Raw genomic sequence first — 19,296 nt, forward strand, 5'->3', positions numbered from 1 at the left:
TACAAAATAAGCGTATCACCTTTTTTTTTGGCTGAGCTCCTATGTCAGTTTTCAAAGAAGCCAGAGAGGTGGCTGACTAAGATTGCTAGTGCTTATGAGGCAAGACATCATTTCTCCATATAACTTGTCCTAACCTGTGACTAGCAATAACATAATAAAATGACATGGGCTGTTTTCACACTACTAACCTGCTTCCGTGACGTTGAGAAACGTTGTGCAAAAACCGCAGAAGATAACGTCTTCTCACGAGAGTTTTCCACGATGTCGTGCAAAACTCTTGCGAGAAGATGCTATTTTCCGTGGTTTTGCGCAACATTTCGCAACGTTACAGAAGCAGGTTAGTGTGAAAACGGCCATGGTTTCAGGTGGATAGTCGTGTTGGTCTGCAATAGATAAACAAGGTACAAGTCCAGTGGCACCTTGATCCATAAGAGTTTCCAGGATATAAGTTTTCAAGAGTCAAGCTCCCTTCCTCAAATAAAAGACAGGATGTGGAGAGTACAGTGTAAAATGTGATTCGCCCGATCAAGTTAGTTACATTTCACATTGTATCTCCACAGCCTATCTTACTTCTTTGCAAACTCCCTCCCACCTTCTGACTGGGATAAAAAGACTCAGATCTCCATTCCTACTTGTATCTGACAAAGGGAGTTTGACTCTCAAAATTGACTTTTAAACTGACATGTGCTTGTTTATGTATCATTTATACAGATCATCAAATTTAGCTTCTCTCAGCAAAGAACATAGGGGATTTCCCAACACAAAGTGCACTCAGCTCCATTTATAAAGAACCATTCAGACAGCAAACCTGAGCAGCGATTGTAGCCTCTGTGCAGAATTTGGAGCAGATATTGGGAAGACAATCCGATACCTCTGGAGGAGAGAGGTCCCGTAGACCAGCAGGGACTGGAAAGAGTCTGCCAATTCTGCTTTCTTAACAGACCAGCAAGAAGATACATTAGCAGCAGTGAGAGAGATATTACAGTGTTCAGCATCTCTTGAGAGCAAAGATACCTGAAGTTCTAACAACAATATTTGATGTATGTATATGTGTATATATATATATATATATATATATATATATATATATATATATATATATATATATATATATATATATATATATACACACACACTGCCCTTCAGGACAACTTAATGCCCACTCAGAGCGGTTTGCAAAGAATATTATTATCCCCACAACAAACACCCTGTAAGGTGGGTGGGGCTGAGAGAGTTCCCAGAAGCTGTGACTGACCCACCCAGCTGGCTTCAAGTGGAGGAGTGGGGAATCAAACCCAGCTCTCCAGATTAGAGTCCTGCACTCTTAACCACTACACCAAACTGGCTGTCAATGACAACTGAAGGGAGCATTCTTCACAATGCCCCCTTCAGTTGTCCAATAATAATAGTTGTCAAATAACAACAACAGCAACATTCGATTTATATACCGCCCTCCAGGACAACTTAATGCCCACTCAGAGTGGTTTACAAAGTATGCCATTATTATCCCCACAACAAAACACCCCGTGAGGTGGGTGGGGCTGACAGAGGTCCAGAGAGCTGTGACTAGCCCAAGGTCACCCAGCTGGCTTCAAGTGGAGGAGTGGGGAATCAAACCCGGCTCTCCAGATTAGAGTCCCGCACTCTTAACCACTACACCAAACTGGATCACCAAGCAGAACAGAAGATACGGTCAGGAAGAAGACACCTGGAATGGGGCTTCCTCTCCCTTCTAGAGGCAAAGATATAATATAGACCTCTCATACTGGGAAAACGTGCAGCACAAAGAGATATATATCAGTAGTCAGAGGCAGAAATTCTGTTACCATTAATTGGCTGAATTTTTGCATGGACGTTGGTATTAAATCTGTGTCAGTGATGCTATACAAATACATACTGCAACTACAGTAGAATGATTGCTTCTCAAGTTGACTCAGTTGTTCTGGAATATACTTCCACTCTTATGCACTAAGGAATATGTCTTACCTGTTCAGGGTTTAGTCGTCCTTGCATCCACTGGTACTCTATGCCAGTAATCAGGGGGAGTAGGCAGTTGCTATTGAACTCCACGGTCAGGTACAGCTTGCTGTAAGCCAACCACTTCCTGTGTCACAGAAAGAGAGAGAGAGAATCACACCAAGCATTGAAAATATTTATTTTATGCTCCGCCTTTCTCACTGAGACCCAGGGTGGATTACACAATGCAAGTCAACAAAAACAACTGCTAGGATATTCGGTGAACAAATACAATAGGTTGCAGAAATTTGAAACAGGCATTTATGAGCAACACAGAGGCAAAACATTGCTGAAACAAAGTGCAACTAATTAAACATAACATCTTTAATGATTCAGAAAATACCCTGTTGGTGCATGATGAATAGGGGGAATCTACCCACAAAACTAGAAGGTGGCTGCAATACAGAATTAGAGGGATTAAAATTAATCCAATGAAGAGATCCCAGTTTCTGCAATCAGAAAAATACGTATTCAGAAACTATTCCCGGGGCTTGATTTTCCTAATTTTTCTCAGTTGTAAAACTCCAAAGATGGAATTTGTAATAGCAGGGAGTAAGGAGAGGCAGAGATGACAAAGAATCAGAAATTGTGTACTAAATAAATAGGAAGTTCCATAGAATGAGTCACATTCTGCATTCAACATGTGATAACAAACCAGAAAGAAACACTGATCAAAGACATGAACAGGCTTCTAGTTTGGGGAAAGAGTCGGCAGAGGTATCTAGGACTTAAGTCACAAGGCTGTATTATACACCGCCATCCTTCAATCTGAAGGTATATCTGCAGACTTATTTCCCGACATCTTGGTGAAATAGGGAAGAACCATAACAACGTTCCTTAAAAATTAGAGCACAGTGGAGCAGCGCTGGGACAGAAACTAGGCCTCTTCCCAGAAGTAAGTAAGCTCTCAAGTCCGATTTGTGGAGGTACCACTGTCCTCAATGGAGGGGTGTTGTTGGGAGTACTCACGCCATAATCTGATGGAAGACAGGAAGGTCTTTCTGAGTTGCATGTAAATACAAGATCGTACAGGCATGTTTGTTCAACTCGCCATCCCAGGAAGTGCTGCCAGCCTGTGAAGGACAGGAACAGAAAAATGGTTCCTCCTGCCCACGGACTGGGTAGAAAAGAAGGAGACTGCAGCAGTTCAGTTACTTACTGCTTTCTCCCCATTGAAGCTCAGTTTTGATTTGACTCCATATATCTAGGATAATTCATTGAACGGTAATGATGAAAGAGACAGGGATATTACTGAGTCTGACCCTCTACTCTGAAGCAAGACACACATGACCAAGAACATGGCTTATACCAGCCAGAGATTGCTACTGCGTTAAGGGGAGACAAGGAATGTTCACGGTGACATCAGTAACATATCATACCTCTAAGACCTTGTTTTACAACAGACAGGTATTGTAAAGAAGCCAGCCCGCTTGGCAAGGAAAGTTAGTCCTACTTGGCCAAAGTCAGCAAGAGTAATGGGTAAACAGTGCTAGGGTGAGAATGACTCCAGTTTTCCAACACAGGTACTGTTACTGAAGTCTCTAAGAGAGACTATGAATGGTTATCTCATTATCAGAAGTAACTGATTTCATTATCACAAGCAAACTGATCCCATTATCAGAAGCTACTGATTTGCATCTACTCCCCCCTCCCCTCTCCACCTATATTTCAGACAAGTTTCTTCTTACCTTCCATGCATCTGATGAAGAGAACTGTGATTCTCAAAAGCTTATGCTACAGTAAAGTTGGTTAGTCTTAAAGGTGCTACTGGACTCTTTTCTATTTTGCTACTACAGACTAACACGGCTAACTCCTCTGGATCTATGAAGTCTCTAAGGTTAGAGGGAGGCAAGGCTGAAGTGTCCCTGCTAATTAAGCTTATATGACCCAGCTGTGATTCTGATGGGATGGCAGTAATATGCTCATGGCAATGTAATGTGGGCTTGATATAGCTGCAGAAACTCAATCTGACATGTCATTGCAGGGCACTGATTGGTTGCCGAAGATCTCCCCAGCTTGCTAGGCAATTGGGCATAAATTGGGAAAATCACTTCTGCCTATGTCACCTACAGCCCTTGTTCTGTCTGCTTTGGGGTTATTTTAGGCAGCTGTTAATGGACTATAATTTTGACTCGATGCCTTAGAATTTGAAACTTTGTTGCTGACTAACAATATTGTGTTATACCTACAAATGACCATCATGGCTTAGAATGGCATCTCACTCCACCTGATAAGTATAACATTAGATTTTTGTTATTACTCTATTGTTTTACCTATCCTACTGCACACACTTTAAAATATAACGTTTTAATGCACATTTTTATAAACAAAATATTCTTCATAACTGTGTGGCATTTCTTTGGTCCCTGGCTTCAACCTAAACCAGTACGCAGGCTATTTTGTGGAGGGCTTAGCACAACTGGTACCCAGGTAATGTTCAGTGAGGCCAGAGAAGGTTTCCCAACTTCCAGGTGGTGGCTGAAGATCTCCCAGAATTACAACTGATTTCCAGGTGACAGAGATCAGTTTCCCTGGAGAAAATGCCTACCTTGCCAAGTGGATTCTACGGCATTATACCTAGCTGAGGTCCCTCTCCTCCCCAAACCCCGCTCTCTCCAGGCTCCACCCTTCAAATCTCCATGAATTTCCCAACCAGGGCAGGCAACCCAAGGCCAGCTTGTTTTCCCTGATCCTGAGGGCCAAGCTACAAATGACAAATGACACTTGCCTGGCAAGTAAACAGACTCACATGTATTCCTCCCTGTTCACTTGCCATTCACTTGCTCACCACTCAAGTGAAGCTCCACTCAATACACGTGAGGATGGAATACACGCGATGTGAGTCTGTTCACTTGCCAGGCAAGTGTCATTCGTCACTTGTAGCTTGGCCCTAAGCTAGGACTAGTTGGGGGAAATGGTGACAGTACTAACTCTGCTGTGTTCAGGGATGCTCTGTTTGGATTGAAATTTCCCCCTAAGTTCTACTGACTCCCCTGGTCCAGCAGCCTTTTTTTTCTCCTTTATAGGCATCGTGATTGTTATCTCTAGGCAGAGTATGTCCACATCTTCTAGTTTTTAAAAGTCATGGTAGCTCATTTCCATCAAATTTACATTTAATATAGGGTTGCCATCCCCCTTCTGAAGATGGGGGATTCCCTGCCCCCAGCACCTGGCCCCCTCCTCCATTCACCTGGCCAGAGGGGGGGGAGACATCTGAGGGGGGGGAGGCACACATCTGAAGCACATATGTGTTTCCTTATCATGCCAGAAAATGACATTTTCCAGCACAACGTTGTAGCTACGAATTGTTCCAGGGGACAATTCACTCAAAATTGCTCCCAATCCTAAGAGCAGTTACTCCAATCTAAGCCCATTGATTTCAATAGGTGTAGAATGGAGTAGCTGCATTTGGGGTTGCACTGTAAATTTGGGAATGATTTTTAGTGAATTGTCCCCAGCACAACCTGTAGCTTTCATATCATGCAGGAAAATGTCATTTTCTGACACGATGGGTGGGCACAGGGGTACCCCTGCTGACCCCCCCAGCCCCACCCCCACTCCCAAGTTTGGTCCTTGGAGGACGTGGCACCCTTATGTGAATAGCATGTATCCACTGAGCAAAGTGTGAAGCCTTCCTCCAACTTAAATGACTCTTCCTGCAATGGAAGAGCCATGTAAGTTGGAGGAAGGCTCATTACTCTAGAGAAAGGTTTTCTTGCCTACATGCTGCACAACTGCTCAAACCTATGCATTTGGTAGGTAACGCTACTAAATAGCCAGCCTGCAGCTCAAGAGTTTGCAGTGAGTCTGAGAGCCAAGCTACAAGTGACGCATGAAACAGGTTGGACACGTGTCAGCTTCCCTCAAGTTTTGATGGGAAATGTAGGCATCCTGGTCTTGCAGCTTGGCTCTCCATTACAGTTGCAAGACCAGGATGCCTACATTTCCAATCAAAACTTGAAGGAAGCTGACAAGTGTCCATCCTGTGTCAGGCATCACTTGTAGCTTGGCTCTGACAGCTTTCTTCCTCTGTTAAATTAACTAAGATGTTGCACAACTGCACCAAAGGGAGAGAAATGGATGAGCTTCCAGTACAGAAAAAGTGAAAGGAGCAACTGACCAAATCCAGGTGCTTAATTGAACATATAATTTGGCCTATTTATCCATTGAGAAGACAAATGTGCCTCATTCTTTGCCTCAGTGTCCCCGAACAATTTTATCCCCGTTCCATTTACCTGATGCTGAAGAATCTCATAAGAAATTATCTGCTTAAAGAGGTGCCGGTGGACTGTGTAGCTTGGCTGTGTCTTACTGGCTGTGGTCGCCCTCTGTATAAAAAAAAAAAGGAAATAAGGCCAGGGATTCAGCTTTTAAAGAATATGGAGTGAATCCACCTACCGATGCACACTTGTACAATAAACATTGGGATTTTCTCTCTCTTTGACCATTCAAATTTAGCAAGAGATTTTTGCCCTAGATGTATCAGTATGTCAGTTAGCAGCCTGCTGTTCCTTATTTATTATATTACGTTCATCCTTCTCTAAAGCACATTTTATTTATTTAAAGTATTTGTAGCCTATCATTCAAACAACAAAGTTCTCCAAAGTTATTCACAATCAAATAAAACCCCACAATACAATAAATTAAAATCAACATATAAAACGATGCAAAATGACAGAAAAAGAAAAAGGAAACTCATAGTAGAAAGACCTTTTAAAACTGGTCGGCTTGCATATGGGAGAATTTGGGTCTTGACATATCCCAGGGCCAAAATACATTTTTGTTTTTAAAGAGTTATGTCTGTTCCCCAGGCCCGTCTCTAATTCCCCAGCTTTACAGAAGCTGCAGGGAATGGCTTTTTAAAAATTAAGGAGATCCCATAGTCTCCTGCCTTCCCTCCTCAGTCAAAACAGCACGATGGGGGCAAGGAGTCATTTCCCATGTGGAGGATTCTGTGCACATGGAGAAGCAAAAACTGAGAAATAACCCCTTCTCCCTAGCACTTATTTCCATATGGGAAAACAACTTGTGGGGAGAGATGGGAGCTCCGCCTGTTTTGGCTCTCCTTTGTTTTTTAAAAGCCATTTCCTGAAGCTGCTGTGTGCCAATCTGGACCAACCACTGTAAAAACACAAAGACGCAGTTTGCCCTCCAGATTTAGACCATTTAGGTCTTTGAAAGGTCAATTCTAGCACTTAGAATTGGGCCTGGAAGCCAACAGATAGCAAGTGAAGTTGCTATAAAACTAGCATTTTATGTTCCTTGTGGACCTCTCTAATCCATAACTTAATCCAACTGTAGTTTATGAAGCCTTTTCAAAAACAACCCCACACAGAACACCTTAATGTAATCTCATCTCAGTGAGAGAGGCTGCAATTGTACTGTAGTCTTCTACATCTGAGCAGGACCTTCTGCAGATACTATACTGCAAATAGGCAAAATCAACAGCTGTCCATACACAAACATTCCCTGTGGTGGCCCCCACATTGTGAAACAGTCTGCCTGATAAAGTCAGGAAAACTTCCTGTTACGACCCTTTCTTTCTCTTGGGTAGATTTTTCCTTTAATCTTTCCCTTACATCCTCAGGGTAGATTGCTGCTACCAGGAATATCATATTCCAAAATATTTTACTTAAATTTCCCCTTTAGTAATGTGTCCAAGCGTCAGGCTCCTTCGTTGTTCTATGTGGCCCTGAGGATAGGAATGGGATATAGCAATGACAGATACTCTGGGATATAACAAAAACAAAGTAACCTTTAATTTTTTTAGAAGCGTATCAGTTTCAAAGAGTAGTTCTCAATTCTTAAATTTACTTTCTTAAACCCAGTCACATAGATCTTTTCTAAGACTTTACACACAGTTTGCCCGCTTTCCCTGACTGAATGTCCTTTCACAAACACACAGTTTAGTCTTCCACACAGGTTATATTTATCCAGGGCTTTTTTTCAGCAGGAACGCGGTGGAACGGAGTTCCGGCACTTCTGGAAAATGGTCACATGGCTGGTGGCCCCGCCCCCTGATCTCCAGACGCTGGAGCAGCACGGAGGGCAATCTAAACTCCTCTCTGTCTGGAGATCAGGGGGCCATGTGACCATTTTCGATTTAAACTTTAAAAAACTCCCCCCTTGTTCTAGCTGACCTGCGGTCCTGACTGAGTTCCACCACCTCTTTCCCAGAAAAAAGCCCTGTATTTATCTCAGAAATACTTAAAACATGCTCAGGCATCACTTCATTTAAACTCATTCATACAGATCTCTTCTAAGGCTTCACACACAGCCTCTTTCTCTAACTCAATATTTCTCTCAGAACTGCTTAAAATTACTCAGGCTGAACACAGCTTGCCTGCTTTCTCCTGACTCAATATTTTTCACAGAAATGCTTAAACCTGCTCAGACAGCACACAGCTAGCCTCTTTTTCCCTGACTGAATGTTCTTTCACAAACATACTCAGTTCAGGTTTCCATACAGGTTATATTTCTCTCAGAAATACTTAAACATGCTCAGGCAGCACACAGCTAGCCTGCTTTCACCTGACTGAATGTCCTTTCTCCACTCTAGGTCTAAAATTGCCTTCCCTCCGCCCACACTCTCAGTCATCAACCAATCATATCACTCACTCATCCCTCTCTTTCACCCCCACTCTTCACCTATATCACACCAAGCATTTAAAGACACACGCACACATTTACTTAAAATCGTTACACTTCCATTTTCCTGGCTTTCTGCAAACTATCAAAACTGAATTATTCAGGGGGGCTTTTTTACTCAGATAATAGGACTGCGGTGTAAGAGATGCCTTGGCAGAGCGACAGGAACTGTAGACTATACTACTGGGTAACGCTTGTTGGCATAGATATATTCCTACTGGGTAGTTTCCACATTGTTTAATAGGTCACATCAAATTACTTATGCTTTGTTCCAGCAATGTTTAATTTCTATACTCCTGTATTCATTGTTCATTGATCACATGTAATCTGCCTTGAATCTCAGTGAGAAAGGTGCACAATCAATCGATCGTACACCTTTCTCGTTGAGATTCAAGATCGATTGATTAATTGATAGATAATATAGATGTCACTAGGGCATGAATTATCATGGCCAGGTCCACTCAGTACAAAGCCAATGTCAGTAAGCAATGAATTCCAATTGTTTAGGAAAAGCAGGGCTTTTTTTCTGGGAAAAGAGGTGGTGGAACTTAGCGGGTTTCCCTCGGAGAAAATGGTCACATGGCTGGTGGCCCCGCCCCCTGATTTCCAGACAGAGGGGAGTTTAGATTGCCCGCTGGAGTGGCGCGGAGGGCAATCTAAACTCCCCTCTGTCTGGAGATCAGGGGGCGGGGCCACCAGCCATGTGACCATTTTCAAGAGGTTCCGGAACTCTGTTCCACCGTATTCCATCTGAAAAAAAGCCCTGAGGATAAGCTAACCTTCTGAGGAAAGAGTTCCACAGCTGTGGCATCATCATGACAGAAGAGGCCCCGCCCATTTTAGCCTAACCTTCATGCGCAGCAAGACCGCTCATGTTTCCTCAACTTCACAACTCTATCAAAATGTTAGCAAATTCCTCTCCTACCCTCTTGTGAAGCAAGAAGAACTGCAGGTGGCACTGTCCACGGTTGGGGTAGGTTTCTGTGCGAGGTTCCAGATTGTACCAACGGTCATTTCTGCAATGCAGGTCCTATATGAATAGGGAGAGAAGACAAAAGTTTGCATCAGAAAGAAAAAAAAGAGTTCTGCAAGAGACATGATCACTGAACCATGTCAGAGACATTAGGAGAGAATATTATTTCATAATAATTGTGCTTGCAGAATATGAATTTTCATGCCAGTTAAATGACTGATCACTGAAAGTGCAAATTCCAGATTTAAATTTGTTGGTTGGCTCAAGATGACAACCTGCACCAATTCTGCATCTTGAGACTCTTTACAGGGCCTACTGCTTTGAAGGCTATATGCAATCTAACTGTCAGTCCTAGGGTGGCAGACGCTGTCTGGCAGATCCCCAAGCCCCTCACAGCAAGCACATCAGTGTCTTGGTTGAAGAACTTTATTTAGAGACCTGTTCAGTTCAGGTGTACACTGTTAGGAAGAAATTGGCAGAAGTGATTATTCAAAACAATAAGGTTACTGATACAGGAACATTCTCCCGCCCTCCAGGCAGTTTGCATTTAGGCACAAAATCCCAAGAAAAGTTACATGAGAAAGAACTTAGTTTAGTCTAGATAAAAGCACAGAGCGGAATCATTCTTTGCTGTGAAACAGATACATCTCGCCTCACAGCTGTGTCTCTATCCTAAGGCCAGGCAAACTGAAAGTGCATACTTCTTTAGAGATAAAGGCTACTTGCGTCCATCTTATAGTATTAACAGTACAGGCATTCTCAGAGGAAATAGATAAAGCGTACAATAACTGCAGTAAGTAATATTGACATGACATGAGAGCATAATGTAAAACACAACAGCAATGGTATTGCAATGATCCATAACACTTTGAGCATGATATGCAGAACATAATAATGGCATGGATGCAGAACATACATGACAGTAACATTTCCACCCATTCTTGTTGATGGAAAACAAAGAAAAGTGGCTTTCCTTTCTGATCTTAATCTAAAGCCAACAAAAAGCTTACAATTTCAAACTATTTCACACTTAATTGTCTTCCTTCAGGTATCTGACAAAGAGAATTTTGACTCTCAAAAGCTCATGCCCTGAAGTTAGAGTCAAGCTTTAAGGTGGCTACTGGACCTGAATATTGCTCTTGACTACAGACCAATATGGCTACCCACTGGATCAAATTAGATGTGCAGGTTTTTACAGAGTTGAGTCCAGGGCCGTTTCCACACAGCTTACCTTGTTCCGGAAAACAGCGAAATCTCGCACGAAATCGCACGAGAAGACGTTGTTATTGTGCAATATCGTGTGAGAAGATTTCGCGTGAGATTTCGCTGTTTTCCAGAACAAGGTAAGCTGTGTGGAAATGGCCCATGTTCCCCAGAGCCAACTTGGGTTCCCCATAACAACACAGTATGGGGAATGTCTGTTAAACAATATGAATGGATGGATGTTTATTATTAGGATCCAAGATCAGAAGTCAGAATCAGAACCATATGTTAAACAATAAACAACAGCACAAATAGCCTCAGAATGTTATTATGTGGGGCAAAGAGCTTCCTGCCTCCCCGCTCAAACTGTTTTCCAAAATAGTGAGGGGAGGTATCTCAGTTTTTGATGCTCTACTTGTATTCTGTGCACGTGGAGCAGTAAAAACAGGAAAATAACCTCCCCCCCCCTGTTATTTTTACACGGGAAATGGCTATGGGGGGTCCAGGAACCCCTCCTTCCTCTGTGGTGGCATTCTGAGGCCGTTTGGGCTCTCATAAATACCAACTGCCACGCTAAAGACTTCAAATGACAATTTACATCAAGAACTGGGTGTTACCCATTTTTCCCAGTTGATCTGGTTCTCACATATGTGGTGCTCGCTGTTTGCTTCCTCACCTTCAGCCAAAGAACCACGTTCCCCAGAAAGTCATGTTGCCCTTTGTCCTTTCGAGCATCCTTCAAAAACCTGGAGATATTAAAAAAATAAACCAAAGAGGATAATAAACTGCCACGTACAAAGGGGCACAGAATATTCTGCATTTTGTTCTTTAATTGACCAATTTGTTTAATAAGCACTTGTAAATTAAGGATAGTTCTGCAACATGTTGGGGGGAGGGGACACTGATATTAGTACAAACCTCTTAAGGCCGTGGAGGTCTGACAGTTCTCCTAGTCTGTGCCGTACAGATTCAACTTCGTCAAAGTCCCTACAAGAAAAGGATATAAAAGTGTGGAAAGGGTGCGTGCATTGACAGTGTCTCCAATTCCACAGTAGCCCAAATCGTGCTCCACTGAGCTCCACAGTGGGCCAATTTTGGGCTGAATCATGCCCACTGGGGTGCACAGGGAGCACCCTTTGACATGACAGTCTCTACACTACTGCCCAGGTTGCCATACTTGCCTTCCCCTGCCCCACTTCACTCCCACAAAAGAGGAAGGGAGGAAGAGCAGGCAGCTGCCAGCTCCACCATGCTGGTTTTGCTTTCTTCCTCCTTCACAGTGTCTCAGAATGCAGCAGCTGGCCTTGCCTGCCTTCCTCTATACCTTGCCACCACAAAGAAGGGAAGAAAAGCAAGAGGCCACCAGATCTGCTGTCACCAGGCTCTGCTCTCTCCCTCCATTGTGGCAGCTTGGGGCCACGGTGGTTCAGACCACGCCCAAGCCGGCAGCTGGCCCAGGGCATGGCTCTGAGTCAGTCCCATTTTGAGAGCTCAGTAGAGCTCAGACCCAAGATGTGTTGGAAGTGGAGGACCCAGCCCTGTCCCTTTCCTCAGGTTTCAGAGAGGGACAAACCAAAGAGTTAGAAAGATAAAGAGGCCAGGGCACTCAGTTTACTGTTTACTGCTCTGACTATCCTTTGATATGTAGACTGCTATTCTCAGGACTTCCTCCTCCTGACTTCCTCCTTCTCACTCTTCTCTTCCTGGCTTTGTTCCAAGTACCATCTCTCTCCTTCTCCTCCCTCCATCTTGGAAGCATGGACGCAGGACTTGTCCTAGCATCCATGCCCATCCTTAGACTATACAGGTAGACAGAATCTGTCTCTCCTCCTTTCCTATCAGAGTATGGAGCTCCTACAATAAAGAACTCTTATTTCCTTTCTAAGTATAAGCAAGTATACACTTTGCTATTTTCAATCCTGCACACACATACACCAGTCAGCAGAACCAGCTTACAACCACCTATATTCCCACTTTCACTGCTAAACGATAGATTCTGCTAATGGCCCAAACATGGAATTCTTTTAATTAGGTTTCTGGGGCCAACCTACAATTTATTTCTCAAGATGATCATGAGGAATAACATGTGAGCCTACTTACCACATGTCCAGCTGGAATCTGGCGTTCTCTATATCTTTAAACTCACTGCAAGACACAGTTTGAATATATTACTGGAAAGGCTTTTATGCAGGTGAAAATTGGGGAGACAGAAGAAAATAGGGTTGTGAACAAACCCAGCAGAAAAAAGTCTCGTTCCTTTAACAGAGGCCCAAAGTGTGGGAATAGGCAGGTGAAACTTTTCATGGCATGGTGGTAAATTATACAGGGCTGCCAGCTCCGGCTTGGCAAATTCTGGATATCTGAAGGCAAAGCTTGGGGAAGGTGGTGATTGGGGAGGTAGCCTGGAGATCAGCTGTAATTTTGGGAGAACTCCAGGCCCCACCTGTAGGATGGCAACCCTTGGTAAACAACATCCCATTAGGCCCCTATTAAAGGGGCAGGGCATTTCCCCCTCCAGTCTGTTGCCAACACTAGAAAAATCACCATGCACAGAAGAGAAAAAGGTAGGCATACCCCCTACCATCATCATTCTGAGCAGAAGCAGGCATTGTTGACTTCCCTTCAGTAGTCTCACAAGCAGACACCAAAAGAGACTAACTGAAATGAGACAACTTAGATTCGCAGCCTTCCCAACGTCCCCGCTGCGGCAACCTTATTATCAAAAGCATTCCAAAGCCTGTTTTCATCCCAGGCAACTGGGACTCAGTAATAACAGATTAAAAACCACAGCTATCACAGAAATCTTAAACCTATTAACAAATAGACAGCAGGAAACTTCCTCTTTAAAAGTTCCATCTTATAGCTGTGAGGAAACTGCAAAAGGGATGTGGCCTTCTTAACTCTTCCTGGAAAACTGTTCCACATGGTCACCATGGCTACAGAGAAAGCCCACGAACTGCAGCAGCCAGCAACAGAACGCACCCTTGCTGCAGGATTTGGAATAACCGATAGGTGCTGCTGAGCTATCATCTCTCAAGCCCTCCTTATCACAAGGGACAGTTACCTTTAGGTCTCAATGTTGTCCCAACATTCCTGAATTATATATGTTCATCTCTCTTGGTTAGCTTCAAATGGAAGAATAGGGTCAAAATGGGGGATTTTGTTTATCATGAGAAACAGCTGAAGTATTCCTGTAAGACGGTACCTACAAGCTTGGGGTCGGGGACTCCTCATCTAGAAATTTGCCTCCTGTCTTTGCTGCAATCTCTCCTAAATCATACCAAGGGGTGGTATATGGAGGTGCCACGATGTTGTGTGGAAGCAGGGGGTAAAAAGACACTTCCCAGCAGCAGCCAGGCTGGGGCAAACAACTCACGTGTAAGTGACCTACCAGTCCTACTCTACTTCCATGACGATGCTGATACATACAGGAAAAGTAATTTTTGAGCTACGGTTCTTGCTTGTGGCTCCCAGAAGTAAAGAAAACAATCAAGACAGAAGCAGAACAAATGGGGCAAGGAGACGTACAGTATAAAGGTTTCATTCCACACAGGATTCAATGTCTGAGGGATGATTTGGGTGCGGTGGGTCTGGTCTTCAGGGATCAGATTCTTCACCACAGCCTTCGATCGTTTTTTGCCGTCCTGGCGGGTGCCATCATTAACGGAAGAGTCCTGCTTTTTATTTTCTATCCCTAGGAGGCAGTATGGGTCGCTGAACCCTGAAAGCACAGAAGCAGTTGTTGAAATATAGTCATATTTGCTTCGCACGTGAAAGTCCTGGTACTGCAGGTGGGTCAAGAGCTTGTAACAGCTAGAAAGGTAACGTCCTGAAGCAATCCAGAATGCAAAACCTCATCTCTACCCAACCTTACCTTACCAGATTTTAAGAAGCTAGAGGAGGAAAGACTTAGCCTCCCTGGGTCCCCCAAGAGGACTGCAGGCCAGGGAAGTCTGGCCTCATCTTGCTCAATGGGGAACCCTCAACTTTGCCAAGGTTAATAAATAGGGAGGTGCCAGAAATGAGAGTTGGTTCAGGGGATTGGAGCCTAGCAATAGAGTTCTGAGCCTATAATGGATCTTACTAGAATCATAGAATCATAGGGTTGGAAGGGATCTCTAGGGCCATCTAGTCCAACCCCCTGCACAACGCAGGAACCTCCCCCTCCCAGTGTGTTATATGTACATGCTCCTCTTAGTATACAGAGCCCTCTTCCTCTCAACTTCCTTCTGAAGGAAACCAGGTTGGAAAGAGAAGCTATGTCTGAGGGCCAAGCTACAAGTGACAAATGACACAGGTTGGACACTTGTCAGCTTCCCTCAAGTTTTGATGGGAAATGTAGGCGTCCTGGTCTTGCAGCTTGGCTCTCCGACTGCTGTCCAATGGACTTTTCAACTGTCACTTGTCCAACATTCCGCCAAGCTGCCTACCTTTCCCATCAAAACTTGAGGGAAGCTGACAAGTGTCCAACCCACGTCATTCGTCAGTTGTAGTTTGGGCCTCAGTTGTTTTGAGTCCTGCCCGTACATAGATGGAGTTTACAGTGCACAATACACACATGGCAAGACAATGGCATCCACAGGACACTTCGGGTGTTCGTATTGGAGCAAACACTTTTAGATATTGTCTGTAGAGCCAGTTCTCAAACAGAGACGTTCTGAACTTTGGCCTGTTAGCTACTTTCTCACATTAAAGAAATGGCCTAGCTTGGAGGTCAGCATGAAGGTTTTCAAGGAAAAGGTGCAGCAGTGTACCTCTCAAATAAGATTATGGTTATTCTCAGATAAGGATTTTAAAAGCAGAGCCTGGGCTTGAGCAGAAGTAGAATCTGTTATCTTCCTGTCCCCAGGCTTCTGTATTTGAATTTCAGGCATCTTCCTACTCACCACTGACATCTTTACCCAGAATTTCCTTGGCTTCCTTCACAGTTGCTTTAAGACAAAAGATTGGACTCTGGAAAAAAGCAAAAAAAACCAGATCTCATTTGAAGAACTAAAGATAGCTACAAGCCACCATGGACAGAGCATCATACTTGGATCAGGGAACCCAATACCATCATGGCACCTCCAGGTGATTTTGGATTAGTCAACAAAAAACTATGCTATCCTGAAGCCTCTTGAAGGAAGGTTGGAATCTAAACAAACCAAACTAAGGGTGTAGAGCCAAAAAAATGTATATTGTATGGATCTGGGTATCAGGAATACCATATATATTTGGTATTCCTGATATTCAGGTCCTATTTAGTATTCAGATTTGGTTTTATAGTATTTGGATTCGCTTTTATTTGGGAATCCCAAATATATTTGGCCCATTATTCCCTATGGAGGAAAACAACTGGGGAACTGGAGGGGACATTTTTCAAGCAAACTCTGCCAAAATTTTAGCAACTCTAGTCCTTCATGTCCAGTAAAGACCACCCAAGTTTCAAGAAGATTGGACCCAGGTATCCAAATTTATGGACTCCTGAACAAGGTGCCCCTAGGGCTTTCCAGAGCAAAGAAACTTTAACCAAACACACAGGGGCAACACCTGGACAAGGTCCCAATTCACACATGGTGCCTCCCTCCCCCCTCCTCCTGTTGCTTGGGAAGCCTGCAAAGGGAAGAGGGACAAGCTGCTGCAGCCTTTAAAATGTGATTCCTGGATATTCCCATATATATGCGGATAATTCAGTTATGTAAATACCGGTTTATCAAAATGTATCCAAATATGATACAGTCATTGCTGTTCCATTGCTACACGGAAATGCAGTAGCCATACAGAAGAGATATTTAGAATTAGTCCAGCAGGTATGACATGTTAAATTGTAGACAGTGGTCCTTATTGGTGGCCCCTTTAGATAGGAACATGTACTACATTACTAATTCAAATGTCGAATGCAGAATGAACATTCAGCAACAGTTTCTTCTACTGATTATTACGGAGATTGTGCATCAGACACAACTTTCAAACAGATAATGAACTCTGGTCCTTCTCATTTTATGAATTAAGCGCAGGGGATTATCCAGGAAAGGGACAGCTATCCCGATTTTCCCCTGCTCGGTAGAGTCACAGTAGTTAGAAGGCTGGTCTTGCTAACGATACTGCTGGCATTTATCTTGTTATTCTGATTATCTGAACTAAAGACAGTTAGCAGAATGGACACCAGTGCCACCAGAGCACCCAATCAAGAACATGTGACATGGGCTATTCATTCCAAAAACCCCTATTCACCATCCTGTTCTCATAAATAAAGAGCAGTGAGCATCCTTTTAATACTTGCTTCCAAACAAGAACATGATCCAATTCATTAATGCAAGTATATGAATATGATCAGTTGTTCATAGTGTTACTGTGTTACTCTCCTACTAATGAGAAAAAGAAGTCTGTGCTTTTTCAGGATGCCCTTCATTTCTGCATTTGTAGGCATGTACCCTATAAACATCCTAAGAGAGATCTGCAGGATAAACACAGACTGTGAAAGAACATTATAACAGTGTATGGAGTCATCAGACCTTCACACCCACAATCACGTTTCTTGCAAATAGCAGGTATTTCACTTGCACTGAGATTACAATCAGAGTTTACTCTGATGCACCCCAGATCAGATCATGCTTCCATACATACACTAATGACACTGGGCCAAGCTACAAGTGATGGAATGACACTTGAACGCAAGTGAACAGACTCTCACGTGGAAGTGGAGCACGAGTGAACGGGGAAGAATATACGTCTGTTCACTTGCCGTTCAAGTGTCGTTCGTCACTTGTAGCTTGGCCCAGTGTCCTACAGGAGCAAACACAAGCATATATCCAACTGTGCCTGTTCATATATAATTACATACACACACAGCATGTGCCTCAAGTCTGATTTTACCTCTAGCTCTTTGGTCCTCTGTAGTATAATACGATGCTCTTCTGGATCCATATTAAAAACCTGTGATTTAAACAGAAATTGTTACAACAGAACTTAAGTTTTAATATCATAGAGTTTTCTAACCATTTTTTTCTGAAAGAAGTCCCATCACCCCAAGCACTGTGAAAGAAAGTCACCAACAAATGTTTTGGGATTATCCCGTTACATCCTAAATTCATACATGTCTGGGTCTACAGCCTCACCCTTCTTGTAAGCTACGTAAGGGAATAAATGTCATTGCCTCTTTGGTTTTTGTTTCCCTTAATGGTCTTGCCTCTTTGGATCATGGGGCTGTTGCAGGGGGTTCGTTTGGATGGCAATACACTTGTACACAGAACTGTGCCCTGCTGCAGATCCCAACAACATTCTTCAGGGTGTCATTTTTATTTTGAAACAGGGTAGATATTTGTCAGGTTTCAAAATATTGAGCAAGGGGGTAGATATGCACAATATATTAATTCCAAGTATGTGCACAAAGATACACTCCACAGAAAGGTTAGTGGTGTTTTTAATGGGGTATTGACTCAAAACATAAGAAATTTGGAAGCAGACTGCAGAAACTACCCCCACTTACTTCCTTGGACAAGTTACATAAAATGAATCGGTGCAGAAAATATCCTATAGCCTATTAAGTACTGGGGTAGGCCCCGCAAGTGATTCAGCCAGGCAGTGACTTCAGCTCATAGTATAGTTTATTGTACAAGAGAAGAACAACTGGCCCTGAAAGGGCCACAATATATACACTCCCAACTCCACCCCATATCCATAACAACCCAATAAGAATGTGGGCTTTAGGATCCTTCATTTGCATGCACACAACAAAAGACATCCTGTTTACTTGATTGCAATTGGCTCCTGTCCAAGGAATAACGATTGGTTGCTGACATCCCAATTCCTGATAGGATTGGTTACCTTAGGAGCCTAGTTCTCCTTGAAGCTAGCTCAATACATAACATAGCCAGTGCCACTAACTCCTTAACTAAAGTCTGTTTCAGTTCAGCCCTCTGAACAGTCTGCCAGTAAAATGGCACCGGTTGTAGTATTCCTCCTGCCCAATTCCAGGTCCTACCAGGAATAAATCCACCCAACTTACAATGACTCAGCTTCATTCTAGATTGCTACCTTCATTTTCCGCTTTTATTTTCAGACAGTTCCTCTCTGACTAAAGGCCCTGGGATCAGGGAAACTCATAATTTCTTATTCTACTAAAGCAGCAGTTATTTAATCACAAGATACCGTTCGGAAGGACTTTAGGGAAATTGAGGCAGCCATTTCTCACAGGAAATAGATAAGGGGGAAAAAAACACAATCCCAAATAAAGAGCAATTCCAGACTTTGAGATCAATAATGAGAGAGATGGATTTGGCCGTTTGATCTGACCTTTTGCACATATGCGTACAGCTCATCTGGATCAGAAACTTGATTAGGTTCTGGTTTGCCCATGCGATGGAGAATGGTATAAAGGACATCTTCATATAGCAAGGTGAGCTGCAATAGAATATTATGAGCAGATCACAATCAAGTCAATATCTAACGAATCAGCATTCCTGCCTGCTATACTG

General features: G+C 43.2%; 1 protein-coding gene across 2 annotated transcripts in view; it reads right to left on the reverse strand.

Annotated features, from left to right (window-relative positions):
* Positions 1-19,296, reverse strand: part of UNC13D (unc-13 homolog D) — a 79,365-nt gene that overhangs the window by 40,123 nt on the left and 19,946 nt on the right. For both annotated transcript variants that reach the window (XM_054975248.1, XM_054975247.1), the window contains exons 3-14: positions 19,115-19,222; positions 17,696-17,755; positions 15,727-15,793; positions 14,369-14,561; positions 12,941-12,985; positions 11,759-11,827; positions 11,517-11,586; positions 9,590-9,694; positions 6,252-6,344; positions 2,986-3,089; positions 1,987-2,104; positions 809-933 (exon numbers count right to left, since the gene is read on the reverse strand). In XM_054975248.1, the coding sequence (XP_054831223.1) occupies positions 809-933; positions 1,987-2,104; positions 2,986-3,089; positions 6,252-6,344; positions 9,590-9,694; positions 11,517-11,586; positions 11,759-11,827; positions 12,941-12,985; positions 14,369-14,561; positions 15,727-15,793; positions 17,696-17,755; positions 19,115-19,222 (1,157 nt within the window). The remainder of the gene's footprint in view (positions 1-808; positions 934-1,986; positions 2,105-2,985; positions 3,090-6,251; positions 6,345-9,589; positions 9,695-11,516; positions 11,587-11,758; positions 11,828-12,940; positions 12,986-14,368; positions 14,562-15,726; positions 15,794-17,695; positions 17,756-19,114; positions 19,223-19,296) is intronic.

This window comes from Eublepharis macularius, chromosome 4 (assembly GCF_028583425.1).
Source record: "Eublepharis macularius isolate TG4126 chromosome 4, MPM_Emac_v1.0, whole genome shotgun sequence".
Taxonomy (NCBI): Eukaryota; Metazoa; Chordata; class Lepidosauria; order Squamata; family Eublepharidae; genus Eublepharis; species Eublepharis macularius.